The 21,125-nt window shown below is 44.5% G+C and overlaps 1 protein-coding gene across 6 annotated transcripts in view; it reads left to right on the plus strand.

Annotated features, from left to right (window-relative positions):
• Positions 1 to 21,125, plus strand: part of MAN1A2 (mannosidase alpha class 1A member 2) — a 300,076-nt gene that overhangs the window by 145,349 nt on the left and 133,602 nt on the right. For 5 of the 6 annotated variants that reach the window (XR_255681.4, XR_010599037.1, XM_042852063.2 and 2 more), the window contains exons 4-5: positions 7,072 to 7,190; positions 19,100 to 19,180. Coding sequence is in view for 4 of the 6 variants with exons in the window: in XM_042852063.2 (XP_042707997.1) it covers positions 7,072 to 7,190; positions 19,100 to 19,180 (200 nt within the window). In the remaining 2 variants the exon portion in view is untranslated. The remainder of the gene's footprint in view (positions 1 to 7,071; positions 7,191 to 19,099; positions 19,181 to 21,125) is intronic. The other variant, XM_005292740.4, reaches the window with a different exon arrangement.

The raw sequence follows: 21,125 nt of genomic DNA on the forward strand, positions 1-21,125 counted from the left end.
GAGCGTGGGACCCTTATCACAGACCTTCCCTACACTGCCTTCCATAAGGATAAGATTTCTTTGAGGTTACACCCCAAATTTATTCCAAAGGTTCCCTCTTAACTCCACTTGAATCAGGTCATACGCCTACCGATTTTCTACCCAAAACCTCACTACTCCAGAGAAGACAAGGACTCTATTCTCTGAATGTCCATCTTTCTAGTTGCAAAGGACAAAACCCTTCAGGAAATCCCTGGGTTTCTTTGTTTCTGTTGCCGAACCGGTGAAAGGAGAAGCAGTCCCCTAATAGAGACTTTCTAAATGAGTTTCAGATTGCATCCTGCTGTGCTTTGAGCTTGAACTAGACATCTCCCTCTCAAGGTGTGTAATTCAATGGCTTCTCTTCAAGATGTTCCCCTTCTGAAGATCTGTAGAGCAGCAACATGGGTGTCAGCACATACCTTTACCAGACATTACAAGATGGTACAAGTTTCTTCTGCAGATGTATCCTTTGGCACAGCAGTTCTGCAGTATGTGGTGCAGCACAATTTCTTGTACCCTTCTCCTCACTGGGTACTGCTTGAGAGTCACCTTGAGTGGAATATACATTGGGACTGTCACTCAAGAAGAAAGTAAGTTTTTTAGTAATGAGTTATTCGAGATGTGTGATACCTATGTGTATTCTATTATGTGTCCTCCTTCCCCTCTGATTTGGATCCTTTCCTAAGATGGTTGGTGGTAGAAAAGGAACTCGAAAGGCAGTCAGTCTGCCCTTGGATTGGAGCATGAGGAGGTGCAGGCACAGACCAACAAACACTGCTACTGAAAAATCTTATGCGGTCAGGTGAGTGGAGTGCATGCATACCTTGAGCAGAATACACATAGGGACTACACATCTCAAAGAACTCCAGTTTCTGTAAGGTAAGTAGCCTTTGTTTTTTTGATCTGCTTTTTTAAATTGGTCTAAAATGTTGAAGGCAATTAATTTTCTCATTGTGGTTTAAGTGTTTACTTGTTGCATTTTATAGCTCTGCTGAAATCATATGTGGCAGTTTTATATACACTGCATATTTTCATTGACTTATTTTGAGCCACTTATTTGCAGATTGGAATTAAAATTCATTCTTCAATCCATTTTCTTAAACATTATCTTGTTCATTGTGAACCATTAAGAGATTTTATAAGAAAAGTGTTTTCAATATTGGCAGTTTTATTGCCAAAGCCTTGTTAGAGATGGAAAAAGAAATTGAGGTGGAAAATTGTTTCAATTTTCATGTTGTGAATTTTTTAATTGGGGCTTTAATCCTGTGCCTATTTCATTTTAGGGGTCCTGTTCCCGTAAATAGAGGAGTTTGAAGTTTATTCTTTCAGAGGGGTCAGAGAGAGACTTTATGCTTGGATCTCTGGAAAAGCCAGCCTATACTTTCTCAGACTATGCAGATTAGGTTTTATTAAATAATCCTGTTCAAACATTGGTACTTTAAAGACCTAATAATTAGGCCTAATTTTGAAAGAGTCCTTAGTGGCTCCACAGTTATAGTGCTGTGTTTTTGAGTTAATTTATTGTTTCAATCACTTTGTTTGAATTAGCCCTCTTCCTATAGAGGAGGTACAACTGCCTCCCTAGATATATCCCTCTGGTTTCCCTGCAATAGGGTTGCCAGGGGTCCAGTTTTCGACCAGAACACCCCGTTGAAAAGGGACCCTGATGGCTCCAGTCAGCACTGCTGACTGGGCCGTTAAAAGTCCAGTTGGCGGTGCGGCGGGGCTGGCAGGCTCCCTGCAGCTCCTGGGAAGCAGCTGGCATGTCCTGCTCCTAGGCGGAGGGGTGGCTATGGGGGCTCCGTGTGCTGCCTCCACCCCAAGTGTCAGCTCCGCAGCTCCCATTGGGTGGGAACCATGACCAATGGGAGTTATGGGGCGGTGCCTGCAGGTGGTGGGACAGCACATAGAGCCCTCTGGCTGCCCTCCTCTTTCTAGGAGCCAGAGGGACATGTCACCACATCCTGGGAGCTGCCTGAAGTCAGCACCACCTAGAGCCTGCACCCTGAACCCCCTCCTGCACCCCAATCCATTGCCCCGAGCCCCCTCCCACACTCCAAATCCCTCGGCCCCAGCCCAGAGTCCCTTCCTGCATCCCAAACCCCTCATCCCAGCCCCACGCCAGAGCCCACACCCCCAACTTGAGCCCTCACCCCCTCCTGCACCCCAACTCCCTGCCCCAGTCCAGAGCCTCCTTCCGCACCCTGAACCCCTTATTTCTTGCCCCACCCTGGAACCTGCACCCCAGCCCAGAGTCTATATCCCCTCCCACACCCCAACTCCCTGTCTCAGCCCAGTGCCCCCTCATCCATGGCCCCACCCCAGATTCTGCACCCCCAGCCGGAGCCCTCACCCCCTCCTGCACCCCAAACCTCTGCCCCAACCAGGTGAAAATGAGCGAGGGAGCTAGAGTGGGGGAGAGCGAGTAAGGGAGGGTGCATGGAATGGAGTGAGTGGGGGCAGGGCCTCAGAGAAGGGGCCTCTGAGAATGGATGGGGCAGGGGGCGGGTAAAGGTGTTTGGTTTTATCCAATCAGAAAGTTTGCAACCCTACCCTGCAAGCCCCTGAAACAGTTGCAGTGTGAGCCTGGAGTGCTCTGAGCAGCTGCTGTTGCTTCCCTGTTGGCCATGAGGTGAATCACAAGAAAGGGAGGAGAGTAATTCTGCTTGCACCATTACCTGTTTCCCTATTAGGCTGTGGGAGACCCAAGGAGAACAGAATAGGTGCTCAGCTGAGACTGCCTGAGCCCAGGGGAGCACCTAATAAAGGATGGTCTGCTCCCCTTTCCCTACGGCCAGGCAGAACAATCCAGGAGAGGAGAAGAGAAGCTGAGACAACCAGTTACTGCTTCCTGATTCTCTGTCTGAGCACTTGTGTACTTTAGAATAATTTGGGGGGCCCCTTCATGACCTCCCACCTCCATGACCCTTATATGTTCAACTCCAGCCCCAACATTCCTGTGTGTCAGACACTACTGAGGGGGAAGTGTAGGAGTGCTACACCGGTTGGGGTCTCCCCTAGTCAAGAGAATCCCTGGCAGGGGACTTGTGTTTTCCACTTACTTTGCTCTCTCTGGAAGCACAACAGAACAGAGATATTGCTCCAAAATACTGATTTTTGTCCTCAACCTTTTAAAAATATTTAACCCACAGTGCTCCTCAAGGAAGAGGTATTGATTTACAACATGGGATTAGTTTGCAAACATCTAAAATTGGGAGGAAGTGCCTAGATTAAGGTGAAACCGAAGCCTACTTATGCGGAAGAAGGAGAAAAGATAAATTAATAAAAGTAAACTTAAGTAAACTTTCGAAGTTGCATTGAAAGGAAAACTGCAGTATAGTTGCAAGTACAATATACAAATCTACTTTTGGACAACGTTATTTAGGTTTCATAGTCAATAACGTATACATTAGGAAATGTCAGAGTAAAGGTTGCCTGTATAACCCTGAATTTTGCTCCCTAGTATATATGTATTGTGCTAGTCTTGAATTATTTGGTCAACAACCAAATATGCATTTTACCCCAGGGGTAAGTACTTCTCTTGAGTCCCAGGGACAGCAGTAATTACCCATCACTGTTTTTAAATCCTGGAGGGGCTGTGGTAATGCACCCTGTGGAGTAGAACACAATCCCTAGCCTACAATGTGACATATAGCATTCATAAAGTTAATCCAATCGTCCCCAAATATAATGCATGTGGTTGTAATAGCTATCACAGTATTAGTGAGGCATTCGTTGTGACATCATAGTTAAGGCTGAATTCTACTTTGCACTTCTGGCAGGGATTCAACCTCTATTTTGTATGAAAAATACAGTACATCCTTTCTGAACTTACAGTACTTATTCTTTGAATACTGAGTGAATTTTCTGAGAATTACAAGTAAATCCATTAATTAATTTCAATTTAAATTAATTTAAAAACTGTTCCTTTAAAATATTTAGCAACTGTTTCAGCCTTTTTTGTCTTGAATTGTTTTAACAAAGAAGTAACATTTCAAACTTTCTACATATAATTAAAATTCATTTAAATCTTGTGCATAAGTTATATTTGAAGAAATTAGTTTACATAAGACCACAAGCATGGCCATAGTGGATCAGACCAATAGTCCATCTAGCCCAGTATCCTGTGTTCTGTCAGTAGCCAGTGCCAGATGCTTCAGAGGCAGTGAACAGAACAGGACCACCCCCTGTCATCCAGGGCCAGTTTCTAGCAGTCAGAGGTGTAGGGTTGTAATTAAGCTATTAAAGATTGTTGTATCTAATTTTTATTCCACTACAAAAAATAATGGAGTTAAGTTTATAATTATGTATCAGTAATTTAGGGTAGAAAAAAATTACAGGGATATTGTGATTATCCCAAAATCAAGTACCACAAACCCAGGAAATTCAGAGTTATGGCTGTGCTTGAAAGAAATCCAGAAATATGAAGTTGAGAAATGTGCAATTAAGACATTGTCGGGGGGTTCATGTCCGAGTCCAGCTGTGTCTCCCAGGGGTGAGGGTCTGTGGCTGGTGGTAGGGGAACCCGGGTGTGACATTCCCCAGAGTACAATCTGAACTGATGGACACCTGTATTTACTCAGTTCACTAACCTGGGCTGCCTCTGACACTGCTTCATTGTGAGAGCAACCACTCCCGGTCGCTCACACACAGCCTCCAGCATGTAAATCACTCCCCGGTATACTGTATGAGTGCTATAGCCAGCCATTCGTGAATTACATTGCAGGGCAACACCAGCAAACTCCCAGTCCCAGACTTACCCCCAGAAATGTGCATCTTGTACTGCCCAGCCCTCTCCTGGATAAGCTCATATTAAGTCTGTCATTTATTAATAGAAAATGATATGTACAAATCCTGTTATCGCAAATGAAGTGTCCCAAACACACTGGTTTAGATAAAACAAGTTTATTAACTACAGAAAGATAGATTTTAAGTGATTCCAAGTAATGAGGCATAAAAATCAGAATTGGTTACAAAAAAAAAAAAGGTAAAACACAACTAAAACCTAACTTAATAAGCTAAGTGAATTCAAAGCAAAATTTTATCTCCCAACATGCTTTAGCAATCTTATTGGCTGCAGTACTTTCAGCTAAGATCTCTCCCCCAGTTCAGTGGTCATTTTCTTGTCCTTCAGGTGTTGTTGATGCCACGAGTAGAGATGCCATGAGAGATGATTTGGGGCCTCTGCTCCTCATTTTTCTCTTCTTTGAGAATCATCTCCAGCTGGGGTTCAGGAGACAAAATCTGGGGAAATGGGAACTTCCAGCTGCTTCTTTGTCAAGATGTAAATTTCTCGCTCACACCCTTTTTCCTGCCAAAGAATGGCTGTTTAACCAGGTGATAGTCTATTTGATTTTGTTGACACCTGTCTGAAGTGTCAGTTTGCCTTTTGTCTTCGAAGAACCAGTTTGTGCCTGCTTTTCTAAACTTGGAATATGTCTCAGTAATGTTATACAGTAAAATCTTTTAACTTTACATACAATGTTGCCACACATATTTTACAAGGACAGAATTGATCAGTAAATCATGGGTTTTCAAATGATACCTTACAAGGCATAGTTTGTACAAAATGTATCTTAGCCTTGAAAAAAGGGTGAGCATGGGATACAGACTTACACCCAGGGCCGGCTCCAGGCACCAGCTTGGCAAGCAGGTGCTTGGGGTGGCCACTCTGGAAAGGGGCGGCAGGTCCAGCTATTCGGCGGCAATTCGGCGGATGGTCCCTCACTCCCGCTCCAAGCGAAGGACCTTCCGCCGAATTGCCGCTGCAGATCACGATCGCGGCTTTTTTTTTTTTTTTTTTTTTTGGCTGCTTGGGGCGGCCAAAACCCTGGAGCTGGTCCTGCTTACACCAGGCCCTCCTTGCTGCAGCAAGTTCCAACCCAGGGCCCTGTGATTGGCAGTCAGATAGGCAGCCTGGGAATGGGCACCACAAAGCCTGCTTCATGGGTTGCTTCCTGCCCTGTCCTCTACCATCTTAAGTCCGAGCAGGGTCTGCTTATGGACTCAAAAAAGGGGGTTCTCCCTAACTGTGATCTGGAAGCTCTTCTCCATCAGTCATGGTCCGCTGTTCCCAGTCTGCACGGGGGCCTTCAGTGGCTCAGACATGGGCTCTGGTCAGGTGCTGTGGATCTTCTGCAGCCTCTGTGCAGAAGCTACTAGTGTAGGACTGATCCCATGCCCTAATAGCTGTGACTGAACTGAGCGGCTCCCTTTGGAGCTCTGCTTCCATTGTTAGCATGCCCAGCAGTACCTTTTGGGCCCAGAATTGCATGTTAACCCTTGATTCCCCTCTGTGGGGCTTATACACACAATCACAGACACCCAAACCTTGTCTCTCCCCTGAAGTGATTCCAGAAAGGAGAGGGTAGAAAAAGATTGAATGTGTCTTTAAAAAATCACCTTAATCTAATCTGGGACAAGAAACACAAAAATGCTTTAATCATAATTGTATAGTTATTGCATAGCATCACTACAGAGTACTGATACATATCTGGAACCTTAACTGCATCTTAATGTACTTTTTTGTCTGGAATATGACACAGTGATGGTAATTGACAGTTACCTTCAATAAGTAAGACATGCAATTAGTTAACGTCAGTGTTTGCAAAATTCAGTGTAATTCCTCTGCTAAGTGTGTGCAAAGGATTACTGCAGATACTTGAAATTACAGTAGATCTCTTAGGTAAAACTCTTTCCCCAGTCCTGTCCAAGAATCCCCTAATAGGTATTCGAAGTTGAATGTCCTTACAGTCCTTGTAGCTGCCTGAGAATGTGGTTGTTCATCTTCTGATAAGGAAATCAGATAAGAATGGTCTTTTCAAGTTTCACTCTCTCTTTTCCCCCAAAACCCAAATGTGTGGCCTTCAGCAATGCACCTAAGCGTCAGGGCCTTCAGGTTGCTCCTAATTTCTGTCTGACTGTGAGATTTCTTTCTGGTACTATCGCCTTGTCAAGATCTAAGACTACTTTGACTGTTTATTTTTGTCTGTGACATTTTTTCCCAGTAAAATAATCACTTCTAATAGAAATCTTATTTTTTGCTTGTAGGAAATTCGCAAATGGGTGCTACCATAGTAGATGCTTTGGATACTCTCTATATCATGGGGCTTCATGATGAATTCAGAGAAGGACAAGACTGGATTGACAAAAACCTTGATTTTAGTGTGGTGAGTAGAACATCTCCTTGCATTTCACTGGTTCTTTTAAAGGTGTTTTGAGAAAACATACTGTAGTGTTCCCAAGGGAGGGAAAAGTTGTTAAGCTGGAACTATGTTTGAGGATACAAAAAACATTTATTAGAAAGACCTGAATTTCAGGTTTATGGCTAAACTTCAAAGGACTTCCTTTTTATTTTTTTTTGTTTTGAAAAGTGAATATCTCTGACTCCCTAACCAAGGATGTCTTTCTATTTAATGTGTTGAAAAGTTAGTGATTGTCAAAAGATGGATAATACTTAAATGTTCCATGAGAGATATTAAAACCTCTGCAGAAGAAGTAAGTACAAAGTTATCCCCAATACAGATCAAATTATAAGCATGTTACAACAGCACCAGAGTATTCAGTTGTGGAAGGAGAAGGGGTTTTACTTTTAAAATTGTGGTGCATGAACTACTTACAATATTTCAGTCTAATTGTTTATTACAAGTTTTTAAGGTATATAATCTGATGCATCCCAGAATAACAATCCAAAAACACAAAACAACAATGACAGAACAAGACACACATGTAATAACCATGAACTAGTTATGTTTGAACAAAACATAACAGTCTGAACAGCAGATATGTATCAATGGGTCCTGAATAGCAGCACACATCCAATGGTGTACACACACACACACACACACACACTTTCCTTCCCTTCTCCCCAAAAGTTCAGCAATGCCTAGTGGGAGGCATCAAATGACCTTGGGGCTGTAGGCTGTACCTCTGATTCAGATCACTATGTGGGTGCTCTTGCTGTGCTACAACTTCCCCAGCTGGCCACATGACACCATCATACACAGAAAGAGCATCCTCTTCCCTGTCTGGTCCTCTTTCAGTAAGCAGTATATCTTGCTGGTGAACAGTGCATTCTCCCTGTGGCAAATGCATTTGGCATGCTCCTTAGCTTGTAGCCCGGAAGATCATGCCACAAGCATTCAAAATGCTTCCAGATCCCCATCTAACATACACTGCCTGTCCAGGATAGAATGCCTAGAGTCTCTTATGGATATGCTTGTTGAAACTCATGTATTTCCTAATCACATCCGTTGTTTTCAAGGTCAGCGAAGGAGTGGGATGATCCTCTTCTGTCATTATAAACAATTTGATCCTACTAGGTTGGCTGAAGAGCTGATAGAACGGGTTTACTCCAGTACTTTCATGAGGCATACTCTGACTATCATGTAAAGCAGGACTTAATGCAAGGGTGTATCTCAGTGTTTCTCTAATATGTAAGCTACATGTTACTTCAGAGTCTCATGCAATCTTTCCACTATCCCATTTCCTTGGCATACACAGCAGATTTATAATGAAATGTACCAATTCTCATCAGAAAGCCTTCAAACTCTTTTGGTACACATGACTGGGTACCACACCAGCACCAAAAGGGTTAACTATGCTTTGCAGGCTGAGGAAGCCCCGTCCCTCTGACCCTGCTGGGCATGCTCGCCTGGAGGCAGCATATAAAAGGTAGCAGCCCATCTCAGTCTGGAGTGGCTGCTGACGGGGAAGGACGGAGGCTGTGAGCTCCCTGCAGGGAGTTGCTACAAACCCCAGCTACGGGACTACGGCTCACAGGGTGTGTCAGTGTATTCTAGTGATAGTTGATTACGTGACCTGCTACCCAGAGGCTGTCTCAGTACTGGCCACCTCTGTTTTATCTTCTTGTCCAGGATGGACAAGTATTACCAGCCACCACATAGACACCATTCCTAGACAAAAAGTCCGCAACCAATATCGCCCACTTCCCCAGAAAATGTGGGAAGTGGTCCAAAAAGAACTCGAGGTGATGCTAGCCTTGGGAGTAGTGGAAGAATCCCAGAGTGAATGGAGAAGCCCCATACTCCTGGTCCCAAAGCCTGATGGGACTATGAGGCTCTGTATAGATTTTAGGGGGATCAATGCCATTTCCCGCTTTGATGCCTACCCATGCCATGGGTGGATGAACTGCTGGAACAGCTGGGTAGTGCTAAGTTTCTGTCAACACTAGATTTGACCAATGGGTACTGGCAAATACCCCTGACCCTGACTTCCTTGGAGAAGACAGCCTTCCCTACACTACTCGGTCTATATGATTTCATCACCATGCCCTTTGGGTTACATGGGGCTGTGGCTACATTCCAGTGATTGATGGACCAACTGTTGCAGCCACACTGGCAGTATGCGGCAGCTTATATTGACGATATTGTGGTCTACAGCACAAGTCGGGAGGAACACCTACATCTCACCGCGGTCCTACAGGCCCTGAAGGAAGCAGGACTCACAGCTAACCCCAACAAGTGTCCCCTTGGGTGGAAAGAAGTGACCTACTTGGGATACACAGTGGGGGCGGGACAACTCCACCCCCTGGTGGACAAGGTACAGTCCCTGAAGGACTACCCCACCCCTACAACGAAAAGAAAGGTAAGGAAGTTCCTGGGTTTGGCTGGAAACTACAGAGGGTTCATGCCAGACTTTGCCACGATAGCCGCCCCCTTCTTCTACCTCACAAAGAACTCCCGGCCATGGAATGTCCGGTGGTTGGCAGATTGTGCAAGAGCTTTCCGGACCTTGAAAGATCAACTCACCCATGAACCCATCCTGTTCCTCCCAGACTTCTCAAAACCCTTTATTTTACAAACAGACGGCTCAGAAGTGAGGCTGGGAGCCGTTGTTTTTCACACAACGCACAGTCAACTTGTGGAACTCCTTGCCATAGGATGTTATGAAGGCCAAGTCTATAACAGGGTTCAAAAAAGAACTAGATAAATTCATGGAGGATAGCTCCATTAATGGCTATTAGCCAGGATGGACAGGAATGGTGTCCATAGCCTCAGTTTGCCAGAAGCTTGGAATGGGCCACAGGGAATGGATCACTTGATGATTGCCTGTTCTGTTCATTCCCTCTGAAGAACCTCGCATTGGCCACTGTCAGAAGACAGGATACTGGGCTAGATGGACCTTTAGTCTAACCCAGTATGGCCATTCTTACGGACAGGAACAAGATGGGGGGGAAATACCTGGTGCTGTACCTAAGCCGGAAGCTATTTCCCCGAGAAGTCAAGTACTCCACCATCTAAAAGGATGCCCTAACAGTAAAACGGGCAATAGTATTACATATTGGGGAGCCCCTTTCATCTTATTATAGACCATGCACTCCTACAATGGATCAACATCATGAAGGATTTGAACTCATGGATTATGAGATGATACCTCAGCCTCCAACTCTACGAGTTCAGCTTGTTACACTGTCCAGGTAGGGCCCACACTAATGCAGACTTTTTCTCCCCGGCTGGGGGGAAGAAGGGGGCAATGGGGATGGACCCCCGCCGGGTCCTGTCTTGAGAGGTAGGGTGTGTGATGGGGTATGCCTACCCTACACCAGCCCCCAAAAGGTTAACTATGCTTTCAGCCTCAGGACCTGACTGGCTGCAGAATCACCTCCACCCTTCCATCTAACCCTACGTGACCTGACACCCTGTGATGGGGTGTGTCTACCCCATGACAGTATGTAGGACATCCTGTTATCTGAAACGAGACTCTCTGGTAAGCCAAGCATAGCAAATAAAGTAATTAGGCAAGAAATGAGCTCCTCTGAGATGCCTTGTGAAGTTATGAATGCAAAGGGATAACATGAGTAATAGTCTGAAACAGTCAATGGGATGTAATCATTCAGTGAAATCAAGGGGCCAGTAGTAGCCACTGCAATTCTCTGCTATGATCTGTCTATGACTACCAGTTTCAAAGGATCTGGAGGAACAGACATATGCACTTTGCGGGCAGAGCATGCCTTCAAATGATGTTCAATGTCCGTGCATAAGCTTGACCACCAACCATGACTACGCAGAAGTTTTTTCATCTTTGTAAATCCCAAATGTCCTTCATGAGCCACATCTAGGACTTTTTGTCACAACGATCCTGGAACGATCAACTAGGCTCCTCTGCATAAGATACGTTGAGTAGCACACGTGTTTCCTGTGAGTGCTGAACGAATTTTATAGAATGTAGCTAAAAAGTTTTCTTAAAGACTGGGTCCATCCAATCTGCTTGTACAGCTCATATCACCTTGCACCGTTCAGCATCTTTAAGTCTCCCCTAAGTCAATTGGCATATCTTTCAGTAAAAAGCATATGGTGTACTCTGCCTTTTTTGCATGCCAGGGTGCTAACCCAGCAGAATTTCTCAAAAGTATCAGCAAATAAAAATTACATATTCCTTTGCTATGTACCAAATCAAAGTCATATTGGTGCAATTGAATAATCCACTACTGCAGCTTCGCTCTCAGCAAGTAAATGGGCAAATGATCAGTTTCTAAGGTGAAATATTTTCCCACTAAGTAGACCTTGAAGTGTACAATAGCAAAAACTATTCCCAAGAACTCTAGCTCAATCTGGGAATATTTTCTTTCCATCAGTGTCAGAGTACAGGACACAAATGGAACCAGCCATCTCTCCTGGAGCAGAACTGCATCCAGACCCCAATTGCATTATATCAGTTTGAATTACTGCCGGCTTCCATATATGAAAATAAGCATGGGATTGGATCCAACAAAGGGCTTTGTTTCTTTAGTCTGAACCAACTGGCTCTGGCCCATAGTTAAATCCCACAGCGGTGTGGCAAAGGTACTAAAATGGGGTGGAACACGGCATCCTATATATTGAACTAGGCCAAGGAATGAACATAAACTGCTACAATCAGTGGATAATGGTAGTGAAGCAACAGTTTGTAGTCCTTCAGGCATTTAGAAGAACAGGAGGACTTGTGGCACCTTAGAGACTAACAAATTTATTAGAGCATAAGCTTTCGTGGACTATAGCCCACTTCTTCGGATGCATATAGAATGGAACATATATTGAGGAGATATATATACACACATACAGAGAGCATAAACAGGTGGGAGTTGTCTTACCACCTCTGAGAGGCCAATTAATTAAGAGAAAAAAACTTTTGAAGTGATAATCAAGCTAGCCCAGCACAGACAGACAGTTAGATAACAAGTGTGAGAATACTTACAAGGGGAGATAGATTTCAATGTTTGTAATGGCCCAACCATTCCCAGTCCTTATTTAAACCGGAGTTGATTGTGTCTAGTTTGCATATCAATTCTAGCTCAGCAGTTTCTCGTTGGAGTCTGTTTTTGAAGTTTTTCTGTTGTAATATAGCCACCCGCAGGTCTGTCACTGAATGACCAGACAGGTTAAAGTGTTCTCCCACTGGTTTTTGAGTATTTTGATTCCTGATGTCAGATTTGTGTCCATTAATTCTTTTGCGTAATTCTACGCAAAAGAATTAATGGACACAAATCTGACATCAGGAATCAAAATACTCAAAAACCAGTGGGAGAACACTTTAACCTGTCTGGTCATTCAGTGACAGACCTGCGGGTGGCTATATTACAACAGAAAAACTTCAAAAACAGACTCCAACGAGAAACTGCTGAGCTAGAATTGATATGCAAACTAGACACAATCAACTCCGGTTTAAATAAGGACTGGGAATGGTTGGGCCATTACAAACATTGAAATCTATCTCCCCTTGTAAGTATTCTCACACTTGTTATCTAACTGTCTGTCTGTGCTGGGCTAGCTTGATTATCACTTCAAAAGTTTTTTTCTCTTAATTAATTGGCCTCTCAGAGGTGGTAAGACAACTCCCACCTGTTTATGCTCTCTGTATGTGTGTATATATATCTCCTCAATATATGTTCCATTCTATATGCATCCGAAGAAGTGGGCTATAGTCCACGAAAGCTTATGCTCTAATAAATTTGTTAGTCTCTAAGGTGCCACAAGTCCTCCTGTTCTTCTTTTTGCGGATACAGACTAACACGGCTGCTACTCTGAAACCTTCAGGCATTTGTTTCACATCATCAGCCCACAGAGAATGCCCTACAAACTACAGCAGCTTTTGCAAAATGGCACTTGGCCACATTCAACTTTATACCATCCTGTTGGAGTCAGGTTAGCACCTGATTCAGAATAACACTGCTCAGGAAGAGTCTTAGCCAGAGCCGTCCTGTCCATAGGATGGACCAGGGCAATCGCACCAGGCCCCACGCTTTGGGGGGTCCCGTGCTTCAGGACATGGGGTCCAGGGCAGCCTGAGGGATTAGCGGGGGGCCTGGCGCTGGCAGCAGTGAGCGACCTGGCCCCAGCCCGCCCCGCTCCACTCTGCTCTGCCCCACCAGCTCCTGGCGGAGGGGGCAGAAGCCAGAAAGAGGCAGGGAGGGGGCTTGGGGAAGGGGTGGAATGGGGGTGGGGAGGGGGCGGGCAGGGGCGGGAAGAGGCGGGGCAGGGGCTTGGGAGAAGGGGTGGAGTGGGGACGGGGCCTGGGCCGGGGGAGGGCGGGGGGGTCGTCCCTGGCCCCGCACCCCCCAGGGTTGGCCCTAGTCTTAGCAAAGACAAGACTGACATCCAAATAGCAACATGCACCCTGGATGTTATCCAGAAGCTGAGAGACCACTCTGAAATATTTCAGGAGCAGAGACTAAGGAAAAAGGGAGTTGTTGATAGCAGAACCTCCCAAATGGCGGCTGAAAGTCAATGACAGCTGCAAAATTTCAGCCAAAGATGTTTGCCAATAACCAGATCAGTAGTCCAACACAGAAAAAATCCAGGATCCACTTATTGGGCAAGTCATCTCTTTGAAGGTTTGTAATTGAAACTGCTCACATTTATTAAGTGCCCTATAATCTGTGCACAGTTAAATATCACTGTTCTTCATGTGTATATTCACTGGGGTGAGCTCCAATCCATAGGCCCTTCCACCTCCTGAATGATATAATTATCTTTCATGTGCAGTTCTGCTCAGATTTTGCTCTGGAGGTACATGACATGCAGGTCATGCGAAGGACTTGGTGTTCAAATCCAACTGCAGAGAGTATGCACTTCTTGTGGACAGAAAGCCATCACTGTTAAATAAATCCTGCTGTCTCTGGACAATACTTTGGGTATCCCCTTCTATTCCAGTCCACATAAGCTCACCTAAGATGTCCTGTATAAATTGCATAATACCAAGCTGTCAGCACAGATTGTAGGACAATAATGGAACAGCATTTGCAGCTGTACCTTTAACAATATAAAACTTGCAGTCAACTTTATTATAGCTTTGTAGATCACAGAGCATACAGCTTTACCCACTGTCTGTAAGGCATAACAATTCCAAGCTTTTATAACCACTGTCTGTAGTCAGTCAAATGTCCAGATTGTGAACTAACCCAGAGGAGAGAATGTTAACCTAGCACCCATATCAATCATGCACTTCACTAGTGTAAGGTTAATTTCTACTGTATGGGATACGAACTCCAGGGCTTTGCCACATGAGAAGTTTATGCTAAAGGAAACATCAGGGACCCTGGTAAAGGTGGTCTTGTGCAGCTCCACGTTCACCGTATGCACTTCAGGACTCCTGTCTTCATGAACCAGTGTGTCCAGCATGCTAAATTAAAGTGTCCTTCCTTCCCACAAGCCCAGCACATAGCAGTTCTAACTGGCCAGGCAGGGAAATTGGCCAAGTGACCCATACTACCTGTCACATACTACCTGTCACAGCGTCCGCACAGGTTTCTGCCTTTTTGCCCTGTGCCCAGGCTGGTAAAATAAGAGTTCTCAGGCCTTCTTCTGATGTTTCACCCTTGTACTTTATTTTACAGTGCCACCATGCAGTCCCCTTTATCCCCCAACAGTTATCCCCTTTCTAACCCGTTCCAGGGTCTCTTGGCCCTTGAGGTTCCCTTCCTGTGGTGAGGAGACAGAGCTGTAGCATCCTGTCCCATCCCAGGCTAGCCTCCTCACTGAATTTTGTTCAGGGCTTTTATAGCCCTCCCAGCCTTCAGCCCAGCTGTCGCTGCGTAGCTCAGCCTATTGCAGTGAGCCAGCCCTTGTTAGGGCCCGCAGCTGGGCTCCCTGCTGGCTGCTTTGAGCCTCTGCCCCTGGCCTCTCTGCCCGAAAGCTGGGCTTAGTCAGCATTTTAGCAGGGCATTCAAGGGGTTTCACCCCTGCTCTGCCGCGCTACCACTCAAGAAACAGAAACTGTCAACTTTCACTGCTGGGGCCATGGAGCAACTGTAAGTAGTTGTACGATTGGGTGATGTAAGGAGGAGAAACTGACAGTTTAAGCATAGACACAAAAGTAGCAGCAGTTTGAGATGTAGCACCTCTCTCAGCCCAAGCCTTCTCAAATGCCTCACTCTAAGCAACCGTGGCAACAAAAGTTAGCAATCTAGAATCTTCAGCCAGGAACCGGTCACCCATGTGGTCATTAGCTATGCCAGTCACATAAATATTCCGGAGCATGATTATTATAATGTCCCCAAATTCACATTCCTGGGCTATCCTCCGCAGATGACATGCAAACTCTAATATGATTTTGTTGGGTTGCTGGCAAGCTTAAAAAACATTTCCCTCCTTTACAAAACAGAATCTTTGGTGCCAAAATACTCGTTGAGGCACTGCACAGTTGCATCAAAGGAAGACTTGGGTTCCAGGAGTCCATTATAAATATCAATGCCATCATGGCCTAAGCAGTTCTGCACCAAATGTAACCTAGCAGCATCGAAGAGTTGCAGAATCTGCACATAGTTTCAAAAAGTCCAAATAAAGTATCACTAGTCAACAGCTGAAGGATGTGCGCCAGGCAGCATGGGTTGCAGAATAGAAGCATTCATCACTATAATGTTACGCCCTGATGCACCCCAGAATAGCACTTCAGAAAACAAACAAACCACCAAAGCAAGACACACATAGAATCGTAGAATATTAGGGTTGGAAGAGACCTCAGGAGGTCATGTAGTCCAATCCCCTGCTCAAAGCAGGACCAACTAAATCATCCCAGCCAAGGCTTTGTCAAGCCAGGCCTTAAAAACCTCTAAGGATGGAGATTCCACCACCTCCCTGGGTAACCCATTTCAGTGCTTCACCACCCTCCTAGTGAAATAGTGTTTCCTAATATCCAACCTAGACCTCCCCACTGCAACTTGAGACCATTGCTCCTTGTTCTGACATCTACCACAACTGAGAACAGCCTAGCTCCATCCTCTTCGGAAACACCCCTCAGGTAGTTGAAGGCTGCTATCAAATCCCCCCTCACTCTTCTCTTTTGCAGACTAAATAACCCCAGTTTCCTCAGCCTCTCCTCGTAAGTCATATCCCCCAGCCCCCTAATCATTTTTGTTGCCCTCCGCTGGACTCTCTCCAATTTGTCCACATCCCTTCTGTAGTGGGGGGGGGGAGGTACCAAAACTGGACGCAATACTCCAGGTGTGGCCTCACCAGTGCCGAATAGAGGGGAATAATCACTTCCCTCGATCTGCTAGCAATGCTCCTACTAATACAGTCCAATATGCCGTTGGCCTTCTTGGCAACGAGAGCACACTGCTGACTCATATTCAGCTTCTCGTCCACTGTAATCCCCAGGTCCTTTTCTGCAGAACTGCTGTTTAGCCAGTCGGTCCCCAGCCTGTAGCAGTGCGTGGGATTCCTCCTTCCTAAGTGCAGGACTCTGCACTTGTCCTTGTTGAACCTCATCAGATTTCTTTTGGCCCAATCCTCCAATTTGTCTTGGTCATGCTGGACCCTATCCCTACCCTACAGTTTATCTACCTCTCCCCCTAGCTTAGTGTCATCTGCAAACTTGCTGATGACACAGGTAGATTGTCAAACAAAACATGTAATAACCATGAACTGGTTAGGTCATTAACAGTCTGAACCGAAGAACATGATAAACAGTCCAACAGCAGATATGTAGCAGCAGGCCCCGAATAGCTGCACACACACAGACTAGGAACCGAATGGCTAGGCAGCAATTCTGCAGAAAAGGACCGAGGGGTTACAGTGGACGAGAAGCTGGATATGAGTCGACAGTGTGCCTTGTTGTCAAGAAGGCTAACGGCATTTTGGGCTGTATAAGTAGGGGCATTGCCAGCAGATCGAGGGACGTGATCATTCCTTGACTTTAGCAAAACTTTTGATACGGTCTCCCACAGTATTCTTGCCAGCAAGTTAAAGAAGTATGGGTTGGATGAATGGACTATAAGGTGGATAGAAAGGTGGCTAGATCATCAGCCTCAACAGGTAGTGATCAATGGCTCCATGTCTAGTTGGCAGCCGATATCAAGCGGAATGCCCCAAGGGTTAGTCCTGGGGCTGGTTTTGTTTAATATCTTCATTAATGATCTGGAGGATGGCGTGGACTGCACTCTCAGCAAGTTTGCAGATGACACTAAACTGGGAGGAGTGGTAGATACGCTGGAGGGTAGGGATAGAATAAAGAGGGACCTAGACAAATTAGAGGATTGGGCCAAAAGAAATCTGATGAGGTTCAACAAGGACAAGTGCAGAGTCCTGCACTTAGGAAGGAGGAATCCCATGCACTGCTACAGACTAGGGACCAAATGGCTAGGCAGCACTTCTGCAGAAAAGGACGTAGGGGTTACAGTGTACAAGAAGCTGGATATGAGTCAACAGTGTGCCCTTGTTGCCAAGAAGGCTAATGGCATTTTGAGCTGTATAAGTAGGGGCACTGCCAGCAGATTGGAGGACATGATCATTCCCCTCTGTTTGACATTGGTGAGGCCTCATCTGGAATACTGTGTCCAGTTTTGGGTCCCACACTACAAGAAGGATGGCAAGAGTCCAGCGGAGGGCAACAAAAATGATTATGGGGCTGGAGCACATGACTTATGAGGAGAGGCTGAGGGAACAGGCTGGGGACTGACTGGCTAAGCAGCAGTTCTGCAGAAAAGTATCTAGGGGGTTACAATGGACGAGAAGCTGGATATGAGGCAACAGTATGCCTTGTTGTCAAGAAGGCTAATGGCATTTTGGGCTGTATAAGTAGGGGCATTGCCAGCAGATCGAGGGACGTGATCATTCCTCTCTATTTGACATTGGTGAGGTCTCATCTGGAGTACTGTGTCCAGTTTTGTGACGATGTCACAAATGTCTTTGTATGCTACATAAATCTACAGATGTGGCCATTTTCCTTCTACCCTCCAATCCTGAGCTTATCTGGCTGTCTTTTGACACCTTTTACCATGTCAGGTTTTTTTTTTTCTTCAGTGTTTTTCTTGCCTGGGGGAGTTCAGTGAGGTGTGGGTTCTCCTTTGCCTACTTCTGTGCAGGTTCCCATAAAATAACAATAGGAGGCAGGGAGAATGAGATATTTCATGATTTAGGACAGCAAGAATGAGCATGGCCTACATTCCAGACCTTTGGCTTAATTACCTTAAGAAAAGTCTTAACTTCTGGGGCAAATATATTTTCATTGTGGATTTTTTTAAGCTTAAATGTAATATGCATTAGGTATATATTTTAACATTGTGGTACATTATGAGAATTTCATTAATACTGAAGTGATAAGATTTTTGTAATCAGCTAACATTGTCCCAGAATTCCCAGTTTGTCATATGTTTCTGTGCAGCTCTCTCACAGAAAAAAGGGTGAGTGGATGAATGGCAAGGATTTTCTCCCATAATTTAGGTCTAAAAATTATACATTGTATTTGGAACCCTAAAGTGAGATGGGACAATTCCATTTTTAGGGGGCTGTCAAGTACCTATTCGTAGTTATCATTATCCTACAGATACTGAAAATTAATTATGGAGGCTCAAGGTAAAAGAGTGGAAGGAGGCACATAGGACAGTGTGGGTGGCCTGTAGTTGTGGATGCTGGCACTTTTGAAGGAATAAGAGGAGGGAGTTGCAAACAGGCTGTGGTGGTTGTTGTCATGAAGATTTGCCAGTGGGTTGTCCTTGTGAATCCAAATATTGGCAAACTACAAGTCCTTGTGTGCATTTGGATTTGTATCTATGCCTACCCTAATGATAACAGTTTCTTCTGACACCTTGATTGTTGTATAGAGAAGCTTTTTAAACATTTACGTTTTCCTCTCTTCCCAGAATTCAGAGGTGTCCGTTTTTGAAGTCAATATTCGCTTCATTGGTGGTCTTCTAGCAGCATATTACCTTTCAGGACAGGAGGTAAGGAAACTATAAGGAAGTGTGGAAATTAGTAGTCTATCAAATGAAAGCTGCACAGTTGGAAGGGTTGAAGTTGTTGGCTTCACAGTATTTTTTTGAGCTAATATAATAAGTAGGATGGGCTGTGTTACCCAACTCTACAGGGATCATGGAATCTTCATCTAAAGCTGATTACTTTACAGTATCTCTAGGCTAACTGAGGACCCTTTACCAGGACTTTGAAGCAGCCTGTGCCTTCTCCAGTTTGCTCTTTTTATCAAGGTTTTTTTCAACTTCATTGTCAACAGAGTTGAACCTTCTTACACAAGTAGTCACCTCAACCCTAGTTATCTAATCATTAGACTCTAGTGCTTACAAATACCTTGTTTCAAGATGTTCCACCTCTCTCAAAAGAGAATTTTTCTCAGCTGCCACTTGTTCCCCAATGGACACAGGTACCTGAATGCAGAAACCCTTGACAGTTTTCTCAGGTATCTTTTGTGTAGGGAGCCATAACCCTGCTACAACAATAAGCTAAGATTGAGGCACACTGGATCAAACTCATCTCACAAGTACAGTTCCCACGGAAGTCATTGTGAATTATGCCTGTTCTATATCTGGGCTACATTTAGACTTCTCTCTGTCCCCTCCTGCATGGGGATTGCTGGGAAAAACGTCTACTATATACAGTGTTGGATTGGAAGGCCATCACATCACCTTTATATAGCCTGCATGGTATCTTGAAATATAGGTTGGATATATGGGACAGTATTCTCAGTATTGATTCAGCTTTTTATAACTCACAGGTATAAAACTTGCCTCTGTCAGCAGTGGCTGAAAATTATTGCTGTCTGCTGACTGTTTGGGGGATTATATGCTGAATCTCATTCTTTTTCTTTGTTTTTAAAACAATAAATTTAGTGCTGGTGAAAGATGCTGCACTGACACCCGTGGAGAATAGAGGTGTTTGTTTAATCATGAAACAAAGTATTGGTTATGGCAGTTTAACTACCTCTAAGTCCTAGTCTACAGTAGGAAAATGTGCCATGTTAGAAAATGTATTAACTAACATGTTTTCTAACACGCTTTAACTGACAAGATTTTTCTCTTAGTTTGGACAAGGACAATTGTTGTATTTAAAGAGGTGTTAGCCGGTTGTGTTTAACCCAGCGTATGTGTCAACCCACATTTCTAAACATAGCTTGTTCCTGTCTACACTGAGTGCTAAGTTGTTTAACACAGTATGTTACTTAAAAGATGTTAGCTAACACACTTTCATACAAGCTTGGTTTTCTGAGTGTAGACATGGGATGGTAGTCTCCATGGTGTATTTCAGTTTTTAGAGACTATGCTGATAATTGCTCACAGGAGGAAAAATTAGCATCAACTGTGCTTGTTTTTGTGGTGGAGGAACCTGATCATGGAGTACCGTGGAAATTAAAAGACTTTATACAACGATTATATCTGTTACCATCCCTTCTTCCAATCAGAGTTGTTCTACATTTACTCCTAGGTGTTACAAATGCAAATGTTGTACTATGGGAAAATAATAAAATAACATACTTGATTTACAGTGTCTTGTTTTAGCAGCTAGTTCCTTGGCTTAAAATTGTGCAGACTTGTATAATCCTTTGTTTAGTCACAAAACTTTTATTAAGTACTTGTTTGGTGAACAATGACCTATTATCTTTCAGGTAGCGGTATCTATCACATCTGGATATCTCCCAGGCTTTCTTGGGGAAGATACATGCAGAGTTCTGCAGTATCTGTAGCTTGAGGAGAGAGGGTTTTTTCAGTGCATCGGGCCAAATTCACTTTTCTGCTCTATCCCCTTTGTGCTGGGAGGATGGGTGATTTTATGGTTAAAGCACAGAAACTGGGAGTATGAACAGCTGTATTCTCTTCCCAGCTATGCAGTAGATTCCCTGTATGATCTTGGGAAAATTATTCAAGGCCTCCATTTTCC

The sequence above is a fragment of the Chrysemys picta genome, chromosome 1 (assembly GCF_011386835.1).
Source record: "Chrysemys picta bellii isolate R12L10 chromosome 1, ASM1138683v2, whole genome shotgun sequence".
Lineage (NCBI taxonomy): Eukaryota > Metazoa > Chordata > Testudines > Emydidae > Chrysemys > Chrysemys picta.